The sequence below is a fragment of the Tubulanus polymorphus genome, chromosome 1 (genome assembly GCF_964204645.1).
Source record: "Tubulanus polymorphus chromosome 1, tnTubPoly1.2, whole genome shotgun sequence".
Classification (NCBI taxonomy): Eukaryota; Metazoa; Nemertea; class Palaeonemertea; order Tubulaniformes; family Tubulanidae; genus Tubulanus; species Tubulanus polymorphus.
Window position 1 is genome coordinate 15472242 of NC_134025.1, and position 20162 is coordinate 15492403.

General features: G+C 41.3%; 1 protein-coding gene across 9 annotated transcripts in view; it reads right to left on the reverse strand.

Annotated features, from left to right (window-relative positions):
* LOC141915380 (uncharacterized) overlaps positions 1 to 20162 on the reverse strand; it is a 200005-nt gene that overhangs the window by 35742 nt on the left and 144101 nt on the right. The window contains exon 16 of one of the 9 annotated variants that reach the window (XM_074806888.1): positions 1032 to 1082. The exons of 7 other annotated variants lie outside the window; for them this stretch is intronic. In XM_074806888.1, the coding sequence (XP_074662989.1) occupies positions 1061 to 1082 (22 nt within the window). In that variant the 3' untranslated portion in view covers positions 1032 to 1060. Of the gene's footprint in view, positions 1 to 1031; positions 1083 to 18715; positions 18741 to 20162 lie in introns of those variants that run through there. One more of the 9 variants, XM_074806889.1, reaches the window with a different exon arrangement.

The following is a 20162-nucleotide window of genomic DNA, read 5'->3' on the forward strand; positions in this document are numbered from 1 at the left end:
ATTGGAGAAAGATTTGCAAATGAGATTCCGAAATCGAACAGAGACTTTACTAGTTATTTAGCAAACCAAAACCTTAATTCAATGTTTCTTAGCCCTACAAATGAACAGGAAATTGATTTACTAATCAAATCTCTGCCCAACAAACTCAGTTCTGGTCAAGATAATATTAATAATTTAATAGGTAAAAAAGTAAAGCAAAATATTCTCAAACCATTAACCCTAATAATGAATAAATCTCTCGAGGAAGGAATTTTCCCTGATGATATGAAAATAGCGAAGGTTATCCCTATATTTAAAAACAACGACAAAGATCTTTTTTCTAATTACAGACCAATTTCGCTGCTGCCAGTTTTCTCCAAAATCCTCGAGAAACTCGTACATTCTAGGCTTTATTCTATTTTAGTCATGAATAATATAATCTATACGAGCCAGTATGGGTTTAGACCAAATCACTCAACGGGCCACGCTATAAATGAATTTTTAGGCGCCATACTAAATAACATTGAAAATAAAAAAACATCTCTCGCATTCTTTTTAGATTTGTCAAAAGCTTTTGATTCCCTTGATGTTAGTCACCTACTCTTTAAGCTTTCCCATTATGGAATCAGGGGTCACTGCTATAAATGGTTTGAAAGTTATCATACAAACAGAAAAATGTATGTTAATTATAAGCTGAATACAGATTCTCAAATAAAACCTATCAAATTTGGTGTCCCCCTAGGGATTGGTACTCGGTCCTTTGCTTTTTTTGATATATATTAATGACCTTAATCATGACCTAAAAAGTTCCAAAACAATTCTTTTCGCAGATGATGCTAATATTCTTTTTGAAATTGATAAAATTGATTCAATCCAAAAAGTCATTGAGGAAGATATCAAGATTTTAATTGACTGGTTCCGTGCAAATTTATTAACGCTAAACTTACCAAAAACTCATGCAATCCTTTTCTCGAAAAAAAAACTTGAAGACATCCACTTAAGATTTGGTCCAGTGACTATAACACCCACTAAATCATGCAAATTCCTAGGATTAACAATTGAAGACCAACTCAACTGGGATTCACACTTGAAACAGCTTGTCTCTAAAATTAACAAAAACATATTTCTTCTCCGTAGTGTAAAAAATTTTCTCCTACCATGGGCTAAACGTCTACTCTATCATAGCTATGTACATTCCCACCTTACCTATGCATTAGTAGCCTGGGGCCCAATGCTATCTAAATCCCAAGTAAACACTTTATTCAAACTACAGAAAAAGGCCATCAGATACATTGATAATTCATCATTTAACGCCCATACTAGTCCTCTTTTCAAAAAGTATAAAATCCTCAAATTTGAAGACCTTGTCGAATTAGAACTGATTAAATTTGGCTATCAATACGTAAATAAAATCCTTCCACATCCAATTCTCAAGCTATTCAATCCAAATTCTTTACACCATACATACAATACCAGAAGAAAAAACCTACCCAGAATCCAATATCATCGTACTCAAATTTTCAACAAATCGCTTTTTGCTCAAGTCCCCATCATCTGGCAAAACCTACCAATCAAGTTGAGAAATGCTAAAAGCCTATCATCTCTTGTATCTGATTTCAAGAATCTGAAGCTGAATAGTTATTAATGAGCTAATCCATAAATATTGTACTGTGATTCTCCTTGTCTATTACTAATATATTAGTACATTTACTATTATTATTACTTATTATTATTGTTACCATTGCCTTTATTGCTATTAATGTTTATCTGTCTTTTTTTTTTACATTATTATTATTATCATTATTATTATTATTATTACTATTATTATTATTATTATTATTATTATCATTAAGTATCATAATCCTTCTTATTATTATGAATATGGATGAATATTATAATGTTAACGATATTCATATATTATAAAGTAACATATATATCTATTTGTATTGCACCTTGCACATAATGCACGTGGACAGTGCCGTAGTGATTATAGGTACAGCCCTAGGCTCGCACTGTGTCCCTCATCTTATGTCTGTAAAAACTATGTTTAACTCCTATATTGTATCTTGCATGACATAATGATGAAAAATAAATTATATATATATACACTGCCAGTTTCCTGGAAAACTTAAATTAGGCCACATTGACAAGGCATGTTTTCAAACGATGCACACTTGAATTCAAACATATATAATACGTAGCTCATACATAGACAGTGGGTCGGCCGTTTTTATCAAAAATAAAATTTATTACAATGAATCCCGGATAAAAGTTTTCACTCGGTACCGTTGAAGTCGGGTCGGTCGGGTTACGGCAAACAGACCATTAATATGGGCTGGCCTAAAATTCATATGATGTCACATATCAGAGGGTGGCTGAATATTGGGTCATGGAAACCTCTTCCAATATTGGCCGCGGTAGTTAAAATACCGGTACAGAAGAAATCGGTTATTAGATCTTTTTAAATCCTGGAATTTACGACTACAATATTCAGACCTCGACCTATACGTTTGGTTTGCTGCTTAATATTTTCAGGTCACAAGAAATTACAATTTATTACAAATTCTATCAAACAGAAAACACAGTGCTCATCTTCTGCTACGATTATTCAGCCTATTTTCATGTCAAACGTGCACGCATTACAGCATCACCTTGAGTAGTGTACTGTACGAGCTTGTGTGTGTGTCGTGTAGCACTCTGCGCGCACAGGTGGAGGCCTCGTGTAAGTGAACGTTCGCTTACACTTCAATGTCAATCAAAACATACACCGGGTATTAAAATGAAACAATACCTATGGCGGATGTGTGAAATAATTACATCCTCACCAGCAATGAGCATTTAAAATTCGCATGTATACGGCACCTAGTCCAATGAAACGTACGGCATTCTATGGCTTTCCCATAATTATTTTAGTAGCGCCGGAATTCCCCGTATATCCCAAAAACAGCCAATCCCATTCGCTCGTAGAGACGACGCCCCCCAAGTGAGGTCATTGCAATTTTATACGCGAGAGCTAAGAATTTTCCCGCAAAAAACAGTTTTTCGTAGAATTTTAACTCAGTTGACCATGTACATCGACGGAGGTTCGCCATGTCTTTAATCGCATCGATTACAGTCGTTTAAGCCGACACCAATGAAACAAATGCTCACATAAAAAACGTACCGCGATTTTACATGAATTGGCTCAATGCCAACCGCATATCGCTGACAAAGGTAAACCAATAAAATGTGTAAAAAGTGTTGATTTCGGCAATCAGCCATCTTGATTTTGACTAGGTCAGTTTTTGGGTACAAGATCACTGACGGGGCGTTATTCCTGTTATATATGGGCACTGTTTTGCCCATAGTAATTTGCTCTGATTAGAATCCCACATTAACCTCATGACTCAAAAAATCTGTAGAGAAAATACAACAGAGAGAAAAGAACAGTTTTCAAACTCAGGCCTGCAAGCACTAGCACAGTGACACTGCTAGACCACCGAGACAGCAAAATACAGTTGAAATGGTTTTACCTACACATAGCCCTTCATCTAACCTTAGCCCAAACCCTTTGGACGATATAGATCTTTATTAAATGCATAATGATTAAATGCATGATTTTATCTCATTTGAAAATGAAATAAAATTTTGAATAAAGTGAATTTGATGCGATTGATGCGTCGATTGATATGTCGATTGACGCGTCAAAAATGCTATTTTACTTTTGACAGTATTTCCATGCCGAAGAAAATCACTCATGATTGTTAAGGTGAGACAAAAAAAATAAACATTAATATTGGCTTCGTCAAAGGACTAAGGGTGTTTAATCTTCATTGTTGATGCTTATACATATTTCTTGAATTAGGTTTGAAACGATGGTGCTTCTTGCCATCTGTCAATAATGGAGCTTTGGCCCCATGAGTAAGTTTTGTATTTAATTTTTTATTTGGAATTAGACTTTCCAGATATTTTTATATCCTGACGAGCTAAAAGGGGGGTATTCTTGTTCCACTTTCAAAACCTGAGAAGAAGAAAGGTCCGCGTAGCAATCTCTGTCCCGTCATACTCCTGAGCACTATAAGGAAGATCTTCGCGAAACGAACCCATCAGCAAATAGATGACAATATCCCCCTCAGACAAGTTGCATACAAAAGAGGTTGCAATACTACAAAACTCATATATGCAGTACAAGTCCTAGCAGAGAAGGCTATTATCAGAGGAAAGGCCGGTTTCCATTAACCATTATATTAGGCCTCAAAATGTGATTTAGTATTTTATTATTTCAAAATTAGTTATATTTTATTCCTCAAATATCAACAATTATTATTTCAGAAGGGTCATTTATTATTCACACCTTAGACCATCATTTTACGTTTTATACATTTTTAATAATCGTTACCAAGTATAGACAGTGTCAACCTGTTTGAGAATTAAGCCATTGTTTCTAACTTTTCAGACTGGACGCACTGTCTCCAGTCCCCTTTAATTAGTAATATCATGTTATTCAACTAATTGTTAGTATCTCACAGGTCTATCAGCTTTGTTTGCACCTGTTGAGCATACTCAATCTGTTTCTGCCTAGACGGTTACTATGTACAATTAGCAGATCAATCTATTCTTTTGAGAAGTTGGACTTAGTTTTGACCAATCAACAAGTTTTGTTTGTTTGTTGACCCGCCCCTTGGTGATGGGCCAGCTGAGTATCTTGAGAAGGAAAATCAAACATTCTGACTCAGGACGTCATCAAATAAACAACTCTCTACGTCAAAACTATATTTGTATTTAACTGATCTTTTTAAGTTGAACTGTCTCGTAATTTTATACTTAGGCCTAATGCTTAATGATCTTGAATCTTAGCGGTTACCTTTATATCTATTATTCAAAACTATTACGTATATATATATATATATATCTAAAATTAAGTGTACTAAATATCTAATTAAATATGAGTTGAGATCACCTATATTTGGTTCCAATATTATTTGTATTCAAGTTATAATCTCTCTCTATCATTTTGGAAATCATGCTGATATTATAATAATTGTTTGTTACCTATTTTATTCATAATATTATGACATTAAAAGATTCTGACTCAGGACGTCATCAAATAAACATTTCTCTACGTCAAAACTATATTTGTATTTAACTCATCTTTTTAAGGTTCTACCATCGATAGTTCCCCACTCCATTAACGGCATAAACCTCATTAATAAGGCCATCGCCTCAAACTCATGTAGTGTCATAGTACTTCTAGTAGTTGGATATGTCCCGTGCTTTTGACACAGTGGATAGAGGAAGACCTAACAAAGATCCTAGACGAGGATTTACTACATATTCTCACCCTGCTACTGGAAGACATCAGGTTGAAAGTCCGAATTGCCAAAAAAAAAACTGGTGAATTCTTTGCGACAAATGTTGGTATACCACAAGGTGACCGTCTCAGTCCAATTCTCTTCACTCTGTACCTTGCTAAACCTCTTTCGAACTACATGACCATTCCTATACCGGACCATATCTGACTAATGAGACACGACTAATACCAGAGATTAGAGTTCATAAATACTGCAAACCTCCAGCTGAACCTCCCATAGAAATTGACCAACAGTACGCAGACGACACAGGCTGGATCACAACATCACAAAACCGAACTGACGCCATCAAAATTTTAGAATTATTCTTGAAATCTAGGCTTAACACAAATTTCCCGTGCACAACGCAGATATGTGATATTGTTTCCATGTAAGAAAAAGTGATAAATTTGTTTTTTTTTGCCCAAAAATTTTGCAAAAAAATTTCTACCTACCTACCGACTCATCCTGAAAACTTAAGTCGGTGTTACAGCAAACAGACAATTATTTTATGATGGCCCAAAACGTAATGTCAAACGTGCACGCACCAGCAAGCAACGTTACAGTATCACTAGCTATATAGTAGTGTATACTGTACAAGTGTGTGTGTGTGTGTAACAGTCTAATGCACTCCACTGGCACGTGGAGGCCTTATCTGTAAGTGAATGTTCTCTTACACTTCAATGACAATCAAAACAATCACCGGGGATTAAAGTGAAACAATACCTATGGCGGATATGTAAAATAATTATATTCTCACCAGCAATGAGCATTTGGAAATCGCTCGTTGACGGCACCTAGTCCAATCAAACGTTTGCCATGTATAGCTTTCCCATGGTTATTTTAGTAGCGCAGGAATTCCCCGTATATCCCAGAAACAGCCAATCACATTCGTTCGTAGAGACGATGCCCCCAATCAAGGTCATTGCAATTTTATACGCAAGAGCTAAGAATTTTCCCGCCAAATGCAGTTTTTCGTAGAATTTTAACTAATTTGACCTTGTCATCAACTGAGGTTTGCCATGTCTCCAATCAAATCGATTATACGTCTTTTAGGCCGAGAACCAATAAAAAATATGCTCACATAAAAAAAATGTACCGCTATTTGACATGAATTGGCTCACTGCCAACTTCATTACGCTGATAAAGGTAAACCAAAAAAGGCAAACAACAGGTATTATAATCAGAAGAAGGCACAATTAAATTGAATATGAAGGAATATTTTGTAGCATGATACTAATAAAGGCAACATAAAGCAAATCTTGTAGAAAGGCAGCCTAAGATGAGTTTTTACTTCTCTTTGCGTTGTTGACATATCTCTTTTATGTTGATGTTGATTATGAAATTTCAAAATTTTCGGGGGGAAGGCCCCAGACCCCCCTTTATCTGATTCGCGACTACATCGCTCGCTGGAGCTACAAGAAAGGCATGTTTTTGATTTTCGATAGAAGAGTTACTCGTACAAGCATTCGGTTTTGCATGAGTGTTTTCGATTGCATGAAACAGGTTCGCACGCTCGAACAGTAACTGCAAGTGTGAAAGCCTCAATCGCTCGAGAGCGAGCGGGCAAAGAACTCTCTCAAAGCTCAACTGTGCGAAGTGGAGAGTCTACGTAGAAGATTCATGACACCAATGAAAAACACTAACTAAAATATTGTAACATACATTAGTGTAGACCGGCAAACAAAAATTACAATTCTTGGAACTAAAATTTGTATTTCCGAGTAGTACTTACCCTTTCCTATGGTTTTTGCCTATATTTTCTAAATTTGGATTGATCGCCAATGGTTTTTCTATACGACCCGGCCCTGCGGTATTGCATTTAGCCATCCGCCATCTTTTTACGTTATAGCAGACCAAAAAAAAACAGCTATGCGGGGAAGGTGGGCGGGATTCTCACCATAGGAAAGGGTAAGTACTACTCGGAAATACAAATTTTAGTTCCAAAAATTGTAATATTTCCGTCGAGTACTGTACCCTTTCCTATGGTTTTTGCTAAACTAGCCTAGCACAAGGATGGTGGGAAAGGTAGATAGAAAAACCACCGCTCAAACGCAAGGTAAGAGGGAAAAAGAGAGCACTTACCCAAGCACGGAATGGAGCACTGTAGCACAGGGAAGACCGGTTGGCCACAGTGAGTCCGTCCAGCTCAGGGGCCCCCCCAGAATTTTGCGAAATTAATACTTGCAGATATGAGCCCAAACTATGTACAAGGATACACCCCTGTGATCCTGATAATGATAACCACTCCCTCCGAGGAAAGATTCTCCTTCAATAAAATGTCCTTGATCAGTGAAGAGACCCATCGGGCCACTGTGTCCCGCGAAATATCACCCTTTAGGTGATCCAGCAGCGGAATAAATAACCGCTCCCTTGAACCCCTCCGTGAAGCAGAGCGATCTAAATAGAAACACAACGCCCGCACAGGACATAAAGTCCTGTCCGGGATGCCCGGTTCCACTCGATGTTTTAGGGCTTCAATTCGCCATTGACGCCCAACCGAGCCTGGTCGTTGGTAAAAATTCCAAAGCAGGCCGCAGCGAAACAAATTCCTTTGCTGGCCCAAAGACAATATGACCTTGTCGGACTGAAAGCGCATGAATCTCAGAGCCTCCATTAACTTCTTCAAAATTACAGACAGTTCCCATGGTGGAACTGTCCTTGGTACCCGAGGCCGGGAAATAGAAAACCCTGCAACCAGCTGCGATATCCGATGATCCCCTGCTACATTTGGCCATCCAGAAGCACGCAATGTATGAGAAATCGCGGAGCGGTAACCTTTAATAGTTATGACCTGCAAACCTTTTACTACAAATAGGTGCAGTAAAAAATCTGCCAATTGAGCTACAGAGGGTGAGCATGTATCAATTTCCCCTGCAGCACACCAATCCGCAAAATGAGTCCATTTGGCATCGTAAATGGTACTTGTTGATGGCCGCTTAGATCCTGCGATAAAGGAGGCAGCCTGTTCTGAAAAGCCTGAAGCTGACAAGGATCGCTGGACAATGGCCAGGCGAGCAGATTTAACCACTGGCTGTTTGGATGATGCCGAAAGTTCCCCTGAGACAGAAGGGAGGGGAAATTCGGAAGAATCCTGGGGTTGTCGCACAGTGAAGAGAAGTGGTAGGAACCATTTCTGAGCCGGCCAACATGGTGCTACCAGAACTATGTTGCAATTGACTGATCTCTCTATTTGATCCAGTAAGCGTGGCAGGACTGGTGTGGGCGGGAACGCATACGCATGCATCCCCGACCAGTCCAGAGAGAAGGCATCGACCCCCCACGCTTCCGCGTCTGGAAACGGGGACACAAACAGAGGACACCTCCGATTGAACCGGGTGGCAAACAGATCCAGCAGCGGATTGCCAAACATGCCCCGAACCCGATCGGCTACTTCTTGGTGGAGAACCCATTCTGTCGCAATAGCCTGACCTCGACGAGACAGAGCATCGGCCATCACGTTCCTTTTCCCTGCTAAATGTGCCACAGTCAGGGACACGTCCTTTGTCTGGCACCAAAGAAGAATTTTGGTCGACAGACCTGTGAGGGTTTCTGAGTGAGTGCCCCCTTGGTTCTGAAGGTAAGCCCTCACTGTTGAATTGTCTGTGGCTAACCAAACGTGGTGGCCCTCCACTCTCCTGTGAAAGAACTTCAGGGCCTTCCACACGGCCAGCATTTCCAGGAAATTTATGCGGTTGGTGACCATCTCCCGGCTTTGACTCGGTTCTCCAGATGTGCCCCCCATCCTTGGTGACTGGTTTCCCTGAATACACGAACTGGAGCCTCTAACGGGGCTAGTGACACCCCGAGCCGAAGATTCGTAGTTGCCGCCCACCACTGAAGATCCGGACTTAGATCGCTTGGAGGTACGGGAATCAAGGTCTCCCAGTTGCCCTTCGACTGAGACCAGAAGACCTTCCAATATTTTTGCAAGCGCCTGCTTCTGAGGCGGCCTAAGGGCACCACCAGACCTATGGAGCTGATGGAGCCTAGAAGCCGTGACCAGTAACGAGCTGTTCTCGGGGTTGTGGACACTCCCGCTAGAGCTTCTTGAAGTTTGGCTACTCGAGCCATAGACGGAAAGACTTTGCCGATTCGGAGATCGAAGTCCATGCCGAGATAAGTGAACTGTTGGGCCGGCGTCAACTGAGATTTTTCCCAGTTTACGCGGAACCCTAGCTGATGGACTAAGTCCAAGACTGAGGTCATTGCCTCCCGACATTCCTGAGCCGAATTCGCGACTATTAACCAGTCGTCGAGGTAAACGAACAGTCGAAAACACCCCTTGACTGAAGTACCTTCTGAACTGACTTGACCAAATGGAAGAGACCTGAATTGGAACTGGCGGCCTTTCCACTTTATCATGAGAAATCGCTGAGATTTTTGGTGAATTGGAACCTGAAAGTAAGCATCTTTCAGGTCCATTGAAGCCGCCCATTGACCCAGACGGAGCCCTTGAATCACGTCCTTGGGCTTGGTCATCCGGAACCTTGGAATGTCTAGGTGCCGATTGAGGGATGACAGATCTATCACTGTCCGTTGACCCCCTGTGGCCTTTGGTACCATGAATATTCGAGAAAACCAGCCAGGAGAAGTTTCGTTGCAAACTGGTTCTATCGCTCCCTTCTCGGCCAATTCCTTGAGAGCCGGAGAGATTAAGGCCTCCTGACCTGGTTTTGGCCGCATGTCGGGAGGTGACCTCATCAGGCGCGGTCGCCTTAGGAAACGGAGACGGTAGCCACGAGAGACGACCTGGGAGGGCCAACCGTCTCCAAAAAGGTCAGACCAGTGGGTTGCTGCCTGCTGCAGACAACCTCCCACTGGTCCCAAGAATTCATTTCGAGTTTTTCCGAAAGGAAGAGCCCCTTTTTGGAGCCTTCCCTTTGCCTCGATACGAACCGGAACTGTTACGACCGGACGAGGCTGGACACGATTGTTGAAGTTGCGCGCTAGTTCTCCAACCGGCATCCGAAGCCGCCTGAGAATGCGCTGAAGTTTGAGATGGTCCTGTTTGCGTCGGACCAGAACGCTTTTTCCACGGAGTTCGGGGGTTGGACTTGGCCTGAACCTCCCGAATCTTCCTCAGCTCTGCGGAAACCGGAGCGCACCAACCGGAGAAGAGACGTGAAGACGTCCTCAATGGGGCTCTCAGCAAAGCATTGGACACCATATCCGGTAGACGAGCTTTGGAACTGGAGTCCATCACTGACTGACGGGAGGCTAACACAAGATTAGCCTGACCCCGAACCGACAACGGAATTACATGCGAAAGAGACCGAGCCAAAGATTGGATAATCCGGTCCATTCCCTCCAGTTTTAGGGCAACTGACTCTGGGTTGGAGCCCGCATGAACGGCGGCGTGAGTTTCGCGAAGCTCACCCAGCAACACCTTAAGTGCCATATCTTGAAACGAACCAACCCTGGTAAGATTGTCCAGGATTGACGTCATGGCCACCAAAACAAAACGAATACCCGACTGTGCTGTAACAGTATCCGGGCTGATCAAAGTATAATCAGCATCCAGGCAGTTATGACTGTGATCCACAGCACCTGGAGTTGCGTAATACGCCGAGCGAAATGCGCCTATAGGTGGATCGGTTGAACTAAAATATTTCCCAGATTTCATACCCCGTTCTGGAGGGGGAAATGAAAATGTTCCAGGCCGACATTCACCCCATAATTGCGTATCCAATCGAGCCCATTCTCTCGAAACCGCTGACGATTCCCGTAAAACGTTAAGATCGGAGTCCGGAGGGCGATAAGCTTCCATTGACTCACCGACCAGAGGAGCTGCTGTGGGCTTAGCGCGAGTTGCCCCGTGCTTGACAAAGAACTCACTTATCATCGCTCTAAATGGCATGTCCCCCGCTGGTTCGGATAAAACTGAACGGGACGGAGATACATTGCGAGCCAGGGAAGCCCCCATCGTCTGGGGCAACCCACAATTGCTCGCGACAGGAACGACCCCAGAAGGAATTGCCGCTTCTGGGACCGGATCCTCATTGAAATCAGACCCTACCGCAGCATCCAGGAATTCAGAGTCAGAATTCCGAAGAACTAAGTGGGCTGGCGAACTTCTAACCGGACAATCAGGAATAGGCTTACCTGTTGTAGAGGTTGCAGCGACTTGTTGCGACGAAGATAACAAGTTTAAAATTTTCTCTTCAAATACATGGAAATCCTTCTGAGTCAGGTATTTTCCAGTATCCCGACGATCATGCCGACTTCGGTGACGGTCCCTCGAATGGGATCGAGAAGAATTGCCTAGAAGAATCGCCTTCATCGCTAACCGACGTCGACGAACGATGAGAGAACTGACGGCGAAACTTCCGACAATAACGATCGTAGTCCCCCTCGCGATCAAACCTTGATCTGCGAGGAGATCTTGCTCGTTTATTACGCTCACAGCGTCTAAATCGAGTGGGAGAGCGAGCTCTATCCCCGGAGCGACGATCAGAATCAGACGATGAACGTACCAGATGTTTTGAACCGGACGACGTCTGGACCGGACGGGTGCCCGAACCGGACCGATGCCCGACCCGGACCGGACCAACCGCACCGGTGCGGGCCGTTCCCGACTACCGCGGCGCGCGCTCGGTTCCGAACATGTAGTCTGAACCGGCCGAACCGGTGAACGACCAGAGACCGGTGAATGACCGGAGACCGGTGCCGGTGAACCAGTGTTCCTCCCCGGTGAACGAAGTTTGGAAGCCGATCGTACCTGAACGACCGGCGACCGCTCCGCTTTACGATAAGAAACAGGATTAGAAACGTCGGTTGGCACGTCGGCCGAAACCTACGAATCCCTGCTAACTCGACGACGATCTCTTAGTTTAAGAGCCTTATCGGCCCGAAGCCAAAGGTCCTCGGACCACACCTCGCAAATCTTGCAAGGATTGCTCCTTGCACATATTTGACCGGATTTGCGCCTGCACGATGCACACGAATAGTGGTTAAACCAGGCGCCAAACAAATGCCCGCATCCCTCCCCCGCCACGATGTTGACCCTTAGGAGGGGGTGGCATAATTACCTGTTACAAATCAAATCAATTCAATCAAATTATATTTGTAAATAAAATTCTTACGGAAAAATAGAAACCAGGGATAACCCCCAAACCGAACGGACTCACCGTTATGAGAGTGAAAACTCCCTAATATCCTAATTCCCAGATTTTTACGGCGAAAAAATCCAACGCGTTCTACTGCGAGAACGCCAAGAAAAAAGATGGCGGATTTCGCCGGTGGCTAAATGCAATACCGCAGGGCCGGGTCGTATAGAAAAACCATTGGCGATCAATCCAAATTTAGAAAATATTGGCAAAAACCATAGGAACGGGTACAGTACTCGACGGAAATACACTAAAACGGCAAAGTTCGTAAGATGCTGCGACTTTTTTCAGCTCGATCACTGGCAGCGACGAAGAAAACAGATTTACTGCAACACAAAAAGAAACTATAAGATACAAGATGATCAGCAGGTTCTGCCACCTACATAAGCCTGGCGGGCTTACAAAAACTCAATTTTATGTTCCAACGAGTCGGCAATACGACAAAAATGCACCTTTAAGAGTTACACAGACTACTTAGCACACTTAAGCATATAAGGTTCATAACAAGATAGCAAGTTAAGACGCTTACCGAAACTTTGAGACCACTAAACTTAACTAATCTCACGGTCTTACATCATACTCAACAACCCAAAAAACAAAACATCTGATGACGAACCCCTTAGACGGAAGTAGTCAAACCAAAATCACGCTATTTACCGACCAAAACCAATGAAATAGAAAAGGCCGACGTCGGACCTTAACATCAGACATAAAAAAACATCAGACATTCAGACATCAGAAAAAATTCAAATTCAAAAACGTCACCTTCAACTTTGCTCATTTTCCACAAATATTTTCATTATCAAGGTTTCCTGGCTTGATATGAAATTGCAATGCTAGAAAAATAAAAGCAATTATACTATCAATACAGTGTCACCCCTTTGTGTCATTTAGCCGCATTGCACAATTTGACGTTACACTATGACATTTTGTCAAAGTACAGACAAATAGACTAAGCGCTGATTTTTGGCGGGAACGGCCACCCATATATTGGTACTGGGCTTTTTGTTGTCACACGTATGTATGTATTTTCAAGAAGGTTAAAACGTTTTTGTTCGGAACGTTGACTATATATTAAGGTTTATAGTAAAGCTTTAAGAATAAATTTTGAAAATGAGGGAGAGATGTATGATTTAATCTGATTACGTATTTAGGGTATAATCGTTCAGTAACAGTGCAGTGGCGGCTACTAGTAGTTTCACTAAATTTGCAAAATATGTCTTTTTGTTTAGGATTAATTTGGTTAATTAGTTCGCCCGAGCCAAATAAATAAATAGATAATCAAGTCAAAGAGTAATGATTCATCATGGCGTCTAGTTCCAACTAAATTTATGAGAGACATTTTTTTGTTTCCGTCGACAAATTAATAACTATTTATTCACCACAGTTTGCACTTGATTCCACTATAAATAAAAGACCAATCTGTCATGTAGGCTACCGGCATTGAAAATTGAACGAGAAAAAAATATACAAGAGGCCCATGGGCCTTCATGACGCAGTAGAAGTAGAATGATTCAGTATTCAAAGTTTAACAGAAAGATTTACATTGTTATGATGTAACAAGTTATAAAATAGGTAAGATGGTATAGGCTATGTGGCGATGATGATCATTTTCTGTTAATATATCCTTACATGAAAAGAAAAGCCCATTTTAGCTGCCCCAAAGATCAAACTACATGAAAAAATGCATCAAGAATTGGTGTAGGCATCGTGCTGAAAAGAAATCCAAGATGGATGGCAACCCTGGTGGCCATACTTGAACTCAATTTTCAATAAGGGGTAGACATTTCACCTACCAAAATTCTTACACTTAGTATCATGAAAATGCATTAAGAATTGCAGGCCGTTTTTTGCAAGAAATTCAAGATGGCTGACCTGGCGGCCATATTTGAAAGCTGATGACCTCCATATACAAAAGGCAGGGACAGCTTACCTACCCTGATCCTCACACCAAATTTTGTGGAAATCCATCACGAATTGCGGGCTGCATCGGCAAACAAGAAATTCAAGATGGCCACCCCGATGGAAGCCATATTTGATCACCAGTGACATTTTTTTTAGGGGTGGACATCTTGCCAGACCCAATCTTCAAGCTAATTTTCAAAAAGATCATCGTAAATTACAGGCGAATTACTGTGTCGAATTCAATTCAATTCCAGACGTCCTGGCTTAGGCCTATGCAATAGAGTCAAATAGAGTCAATTAAGATTCGGCTTTTTGAAAAACCAGCACAGATGCCTATTCAATCACATGTAATTAAAAAGTTCAGCGCTTCTTAGTTTGATGTCCCTGTTTTCATCGCGCACGTGGTTAAAATTATTGTTTACATCGAACATCTTCAACAGCTGATACAACCGCACCCGCGTCTGTCAATCATCTTAATTGATTCATATACTAAAATGCTCACTATGAAAAAACTATGCGGTGAATCAATCCGGAATTTTTCAGTAGAATGTCAGACACTAGGTACCTTTTTTTAAAGGTTTATTTGTTGTATGTCATTAACGATCAGTTACATAATACTTGATTCATAGCTTTGAAGCGGCGCGCCAGCAGCGAACGCTCAAGCAAGGTCAGTCACGTAGGTCAACGATAACACAAAACAGACCACGGTTTGCCGGTTAAGAGCGTCTCTCCACATAAATTAGAGGGACTGTAATGGACCATTTGTTGACACTCACCTTTAATGAACTTCGTATGGATACAATCAAGATAATTCCACCCTGTAATTCCACTATTCAACAATCGATGCGCAGCATAAACATGGCGCCACCATTCAAAACGCTAGTCACGATGTATCTCTACACTCATCAAAATCACACTTGAAAAGTGATGACTTATGAGAAACAATCGAAATATAGCAACTTGATTGGGAAAATAGCAGCACTATAGTTGAAAAAGGTTGATAAACTACCTCCGACTGGCTAATCATTTAAAAGCTTCGTCTTCACATGGGACTATTTCCGCCTTATCACAGGTGCACTCTGCCGCCGTGATTCAACCATTCAACGATAAAAACTTTCCCACCGTCTTACTATCGGCATTTTCTAATAATTTGGGGAAATATTTATAAAAAGAGAAATTTCACACTGTGCATTAATAAGATTAAAGTATTCATTTGTTTGACAAATCTTCCTCTGAACTCCCACCAACAAGTTATAAGTGGCGACACGAAAATGACGTCATCGACTCACTACCATCTTATAACCTACGTCATGAAGGTAATAAAAAGGACTCAATTTTGGTCAGTGTGAACTTTTAATGATAACTGACTTTTAACAAGAATGAAATCGAAAAATTGATTATGGGCAATTCGTCTGAACAAATGTTCATGATTTTAATACATCCCTTGAATGACGTAAAACAACTAAAACTATGAGTGACCCGTAAAGATACGGTACAAACTTTGTGAGAGCCTGGGTTTAAACTTGGTGAGAGCCTGGGTTTCATTGGAGGTTTCATTATCATACTCACTCACTCATATCATACTCATACTCATACTCACTCACGCTTACATCTTCACTCAGAAAAATCGTTGTTACGCGCGACCTGCACCATGGGGCGCGTACAAAAGAATAGATTATAAGGCAATATTGCCTATGCGACTGTACACGACTGTTTTCAACAAGAATTATATCAGAAAGTTGTTTACTCGGCCGAGTGATTGATTGAATTCAACAATCCACTCAGCTTAGTAAAAGTTAAGTTCTTTACTCGGCAGAGAAAATGATAGAATTAGCCGATCTACTCAGCCCGGTGACTGATTAACCCATTAGCGCTCAACCCGCCAGTATCCGCCCTGGCAATTACTCCTCAAGCCGCCCGAATCTGCCCCGGAACTTTTTTCGTTTGCTGCATGAAAAATGGTTATAGTGGGATTCGAACCCAATAGCCTATGATAAACCATACACCTAAGTCCTTGAAATACCAAACAGAAATCAACATCCTCTTATTTCATTCTCGAGTATTTCGAGTTTGAATATGACACATTTGAGCGCTCGCTTCAAATCCAAGTAAGTTTGGATGAATTTCAGGGGGGGGAGCAAAACGACACGATTTTGGTGGCCCACCTCATCAAATCTTACATCTTATGAAAGCCTGGACTATTTACTATGAAATAACACTAACTTGTAACGCATGGAAATAAACAGCAAATGAGCTATTCTACATAGTGCAATTCCTGAGTGCTAATGGGTTAAATTTAGCAGTCACACTCGGCCAAGCTAGCAGTCAAGTTCGATTCAAAAGTCTGCTGCAGTCATGGCCATCCAGTTCACTGTATTCCGAAGACACTTTCAGACTTTCGTCTTCCTTCAAACATAATTACGAAGGAATTTTTTAACAACTTCTCAACAACTTAAGTGCATGTTATTATGGATTTTAGAAAAAGAAACTAACTCTAATCTAATACAGTAGAACTGGCGTAAGGCGCACAGTTTTAAGTCGGAAATCTGCAAAGTTGGCCAAATTATCCCGATTTTTTCAGTTCATTTTCCTATCGAAATCTGTATCAAAGTCGGATTCTAGAAGTCGGAAATTCTGCTAAAATATATGTTCCGAAAGTTTCAAAGCAATGCATTTTCAAAATCTTTAAGTCATTCGGCTAATTTCAGTCCTTTTTAAAAAGATCGTCACTGGCGCGCAGCATCGATCATGTACCAGTAGATCGATTTTTCTGTTAAAGGACACATGTTAAGCACATGTTTACATAGTAGGATCTTCGGTAGCTAACTCAGATTTTCATAGAAAACCCCCCAAATCCAACTTACACATAATTGGAATTTTCCGACATTCTCGCATTGTCCAAACGTGTATGACTTATGCACTGTTCATTATAATCATTATCTAATACACATTGTGAAATTGTGATACAACATACACATTGTGATACAACATTTAGCTATGGACCAGATTATTGAATCAATGAGAGGCCACGCAAAATGAGAAGCTTAGTATTTTTATGATCCTTTCTTTAGAAAAGATAGAAATAAAAAGCTGTATGCCAATTATTTGATCTAGTAATTCCCAATTTCCCGTGTTTATGAAATAAATCTCCCATCTCATGAATTTCGCGTCATGATCATTTTATGAAAAAAAATGCTCTTCAAAAACGTTGCATCAGTAGGCCTATTTGTGGTTGTCTGTTATCAAAACTGATACTCCTCTCACGATAAGCATTGCGTTTTCTTAAAAGGTTTTCAAGTATAAATCCTAGGGGTCTTGTTTTGCTCTCGTTTTCCTTTTCGTTGGCCTTTGCGCGTCAAATTGGCAAATATAGGTCACGTCAAAACTCTTATTGTGTCTATAGTAAAATGCAACCTACATAATGATAATGTATTGTATCATTGATTTTAGTCATAGAATAATATGTAAACGGGTTCCCTATGCACCGTAGGCCTATATATCGCAAAACATATTCTTTCTCTTGGTGAGTAAATTTGAGTTACTCAGTCGAGTGAGATTGTGAAATTGCATCAGTCACTCGGCCGAGTAAACAACTTTTTAAAATGAGTAATGGCCGAGTAAATTGATGAATTCTATTGTAAGCTAGGCCGAGTAACGAAATTAGTTTACTGTTATAGCTGGGCCGAGTGGACCACCAAATTTAACCACTCACTCCGCCGAGCAAATATCTTCAATTAGCTCGGCCGAGCAAATGCCCGAGTAACTTGTCAACTTAGTGACTTTAATATACCAGGATAGGAATGTGGTTGACTATTTGTGCGAACAGTTACACCCTTGCGATCCTGACTGTGTTTCTCAGCCACTAATGGTCTAACTGACTCAACTACTTAATATATAATTTCCACAAACACAGTGGTCGGCAGGAACAAATACGTCAGATCAATATGTTTTAGCTATGAATTATGCTGAATGACTTGTTGCTTTAAGACTTGATTAAATTAAATTTAAGTTTATGAAATTCAAGCTGTACCAATAAGAGTATGTTAGTCGACTACAACAAACATTTTAGAGTGAGATATCGCCTATTAGAGTCACATTGATGGTTCAAAAAGATACGGCATTCCTGATTCAAAGACTTTTCATGAACAATGTGTATCACTTTCTATGATTTATTTTTGAAATTAATAAGAACAATGTTAGAAACTTGTGATGAAGTTAATTCTTATAAAAAAAAACTCATTACATTCAATAACCCAATGAAAAATGCCCTTATTTATAATGCGCGCACCAGCGCCAATATGCTTATCCATACGCTGTCATTATAGCGTGTGCAGTGACACAGTAGTAACCTGCTAGCACATGCTTGCCTTGGGTACACTTGCATGGTGAGGCGTCGACTGTTGCTACACGATACGTCTATCTGTAGAAATTGAAGATGTTCAAGGACATTGTCTGCCAACCTTTCAAATTATAAGAATCCCACTGGTGTTGTCATATCGCGGAATCACAGAATTTTCCAAAAACACGGAATTTCTTCATTTTCACTATACAGGGTGTCTCAGAAAATATGTTACCCTTTGCCTTAAGGTTACTTATTCATTAACTATGATTTTAATTATCATTTCTTGGGGTAAAGTTGATAGACCAGGATGTTTACTTGAGAATGACATGTTGAAATGTTAAAATAAGTCACGCATGGCTGAGCATCACCATCACCATCACCATCACCATCACCATCACCATCACCATCACCATCACCATCATCATCAATATCATCATCATCTGCCTATGGCGCAGCATGGCATCGATCACAACCTGGCTCCACCTCGAGCGCTCTTCTGCTGCGCGGATGAGTGATCCGAGGCTTAATCCAGTCCACTCCTTGATGTCATCCAGCCACATCCTGCGCGGTAGCCCTCTAATTCTTTTGCCATCAGCAGAGCCCTGCAGGATGGTATTTGCCAGAGAGCCCTTTTCCCTTGTGATGTGTCCGAACCACAGCATTTTCCGCTTTCTGACGGTGTCCATGAAGCTGTCATGGGATCCAATGATGTCAGTGACCATTTTTCTGACCTTCTTGTTAGACCTCCTTGCAAGGACCAGTGGACACCCAGGATGCGGCGAAGGCAAATGCTGTTATTCTCTTTGTGAGTTCCACATGGTCCCGGATTCACAGGTGTATGAGAGGACTGCAAGCACCAAGGATCGTAACAGTCGAATTTTAGACTTCAAGCTGATGTCGCCATATTGGTTTCAGTCTGGCAAGAGCTCCTGTTGCTTTCGCAATTCTTGCTGTTACTTCCTTTGAGGAGCTTCCGTCCTCTGTCTGTATTGCCCCTAGGTACGGTACGTGAACTCAGCTACTAGTTCTAAGTTTGTGCCTCCAATATCAGAAACAGCCCGTGCTGTCCCACCACTGACCAACGTTTTGGTCTTTGATAGGCTCACTTCCATGCCATATCTCTTGCTGGCCCAATTGAGTGAGGTGGCTTGGTTTTGGTGGTCTCTTTCGCAGCCATTGATGAGATCTATGTCATCAGCAAACTTAAAGTTACTGACAATTCGTCCGCCAATCTTCACCGGCTCTTGGTAATCAATCAGTGCCTCCTGCATGACATTCTCAAGGAATATATTGCACAGAGATAGAAGGTGGGAGAGAGAAGGCATCCTTGCCTCACACCAACTGAGGTAGGGAAGCAGTTGCTGAACTCCGTGCCACATTGTACCATGCTTTTGGAGACCTTGTAAAGTGCTTCAATGATGCTTACAAGGCCCCTGCTTATGTTGAACCTTTTCAGCACAGCCCACAGTCCCTCATGCCATACCCTGTCGAAGCATTTTT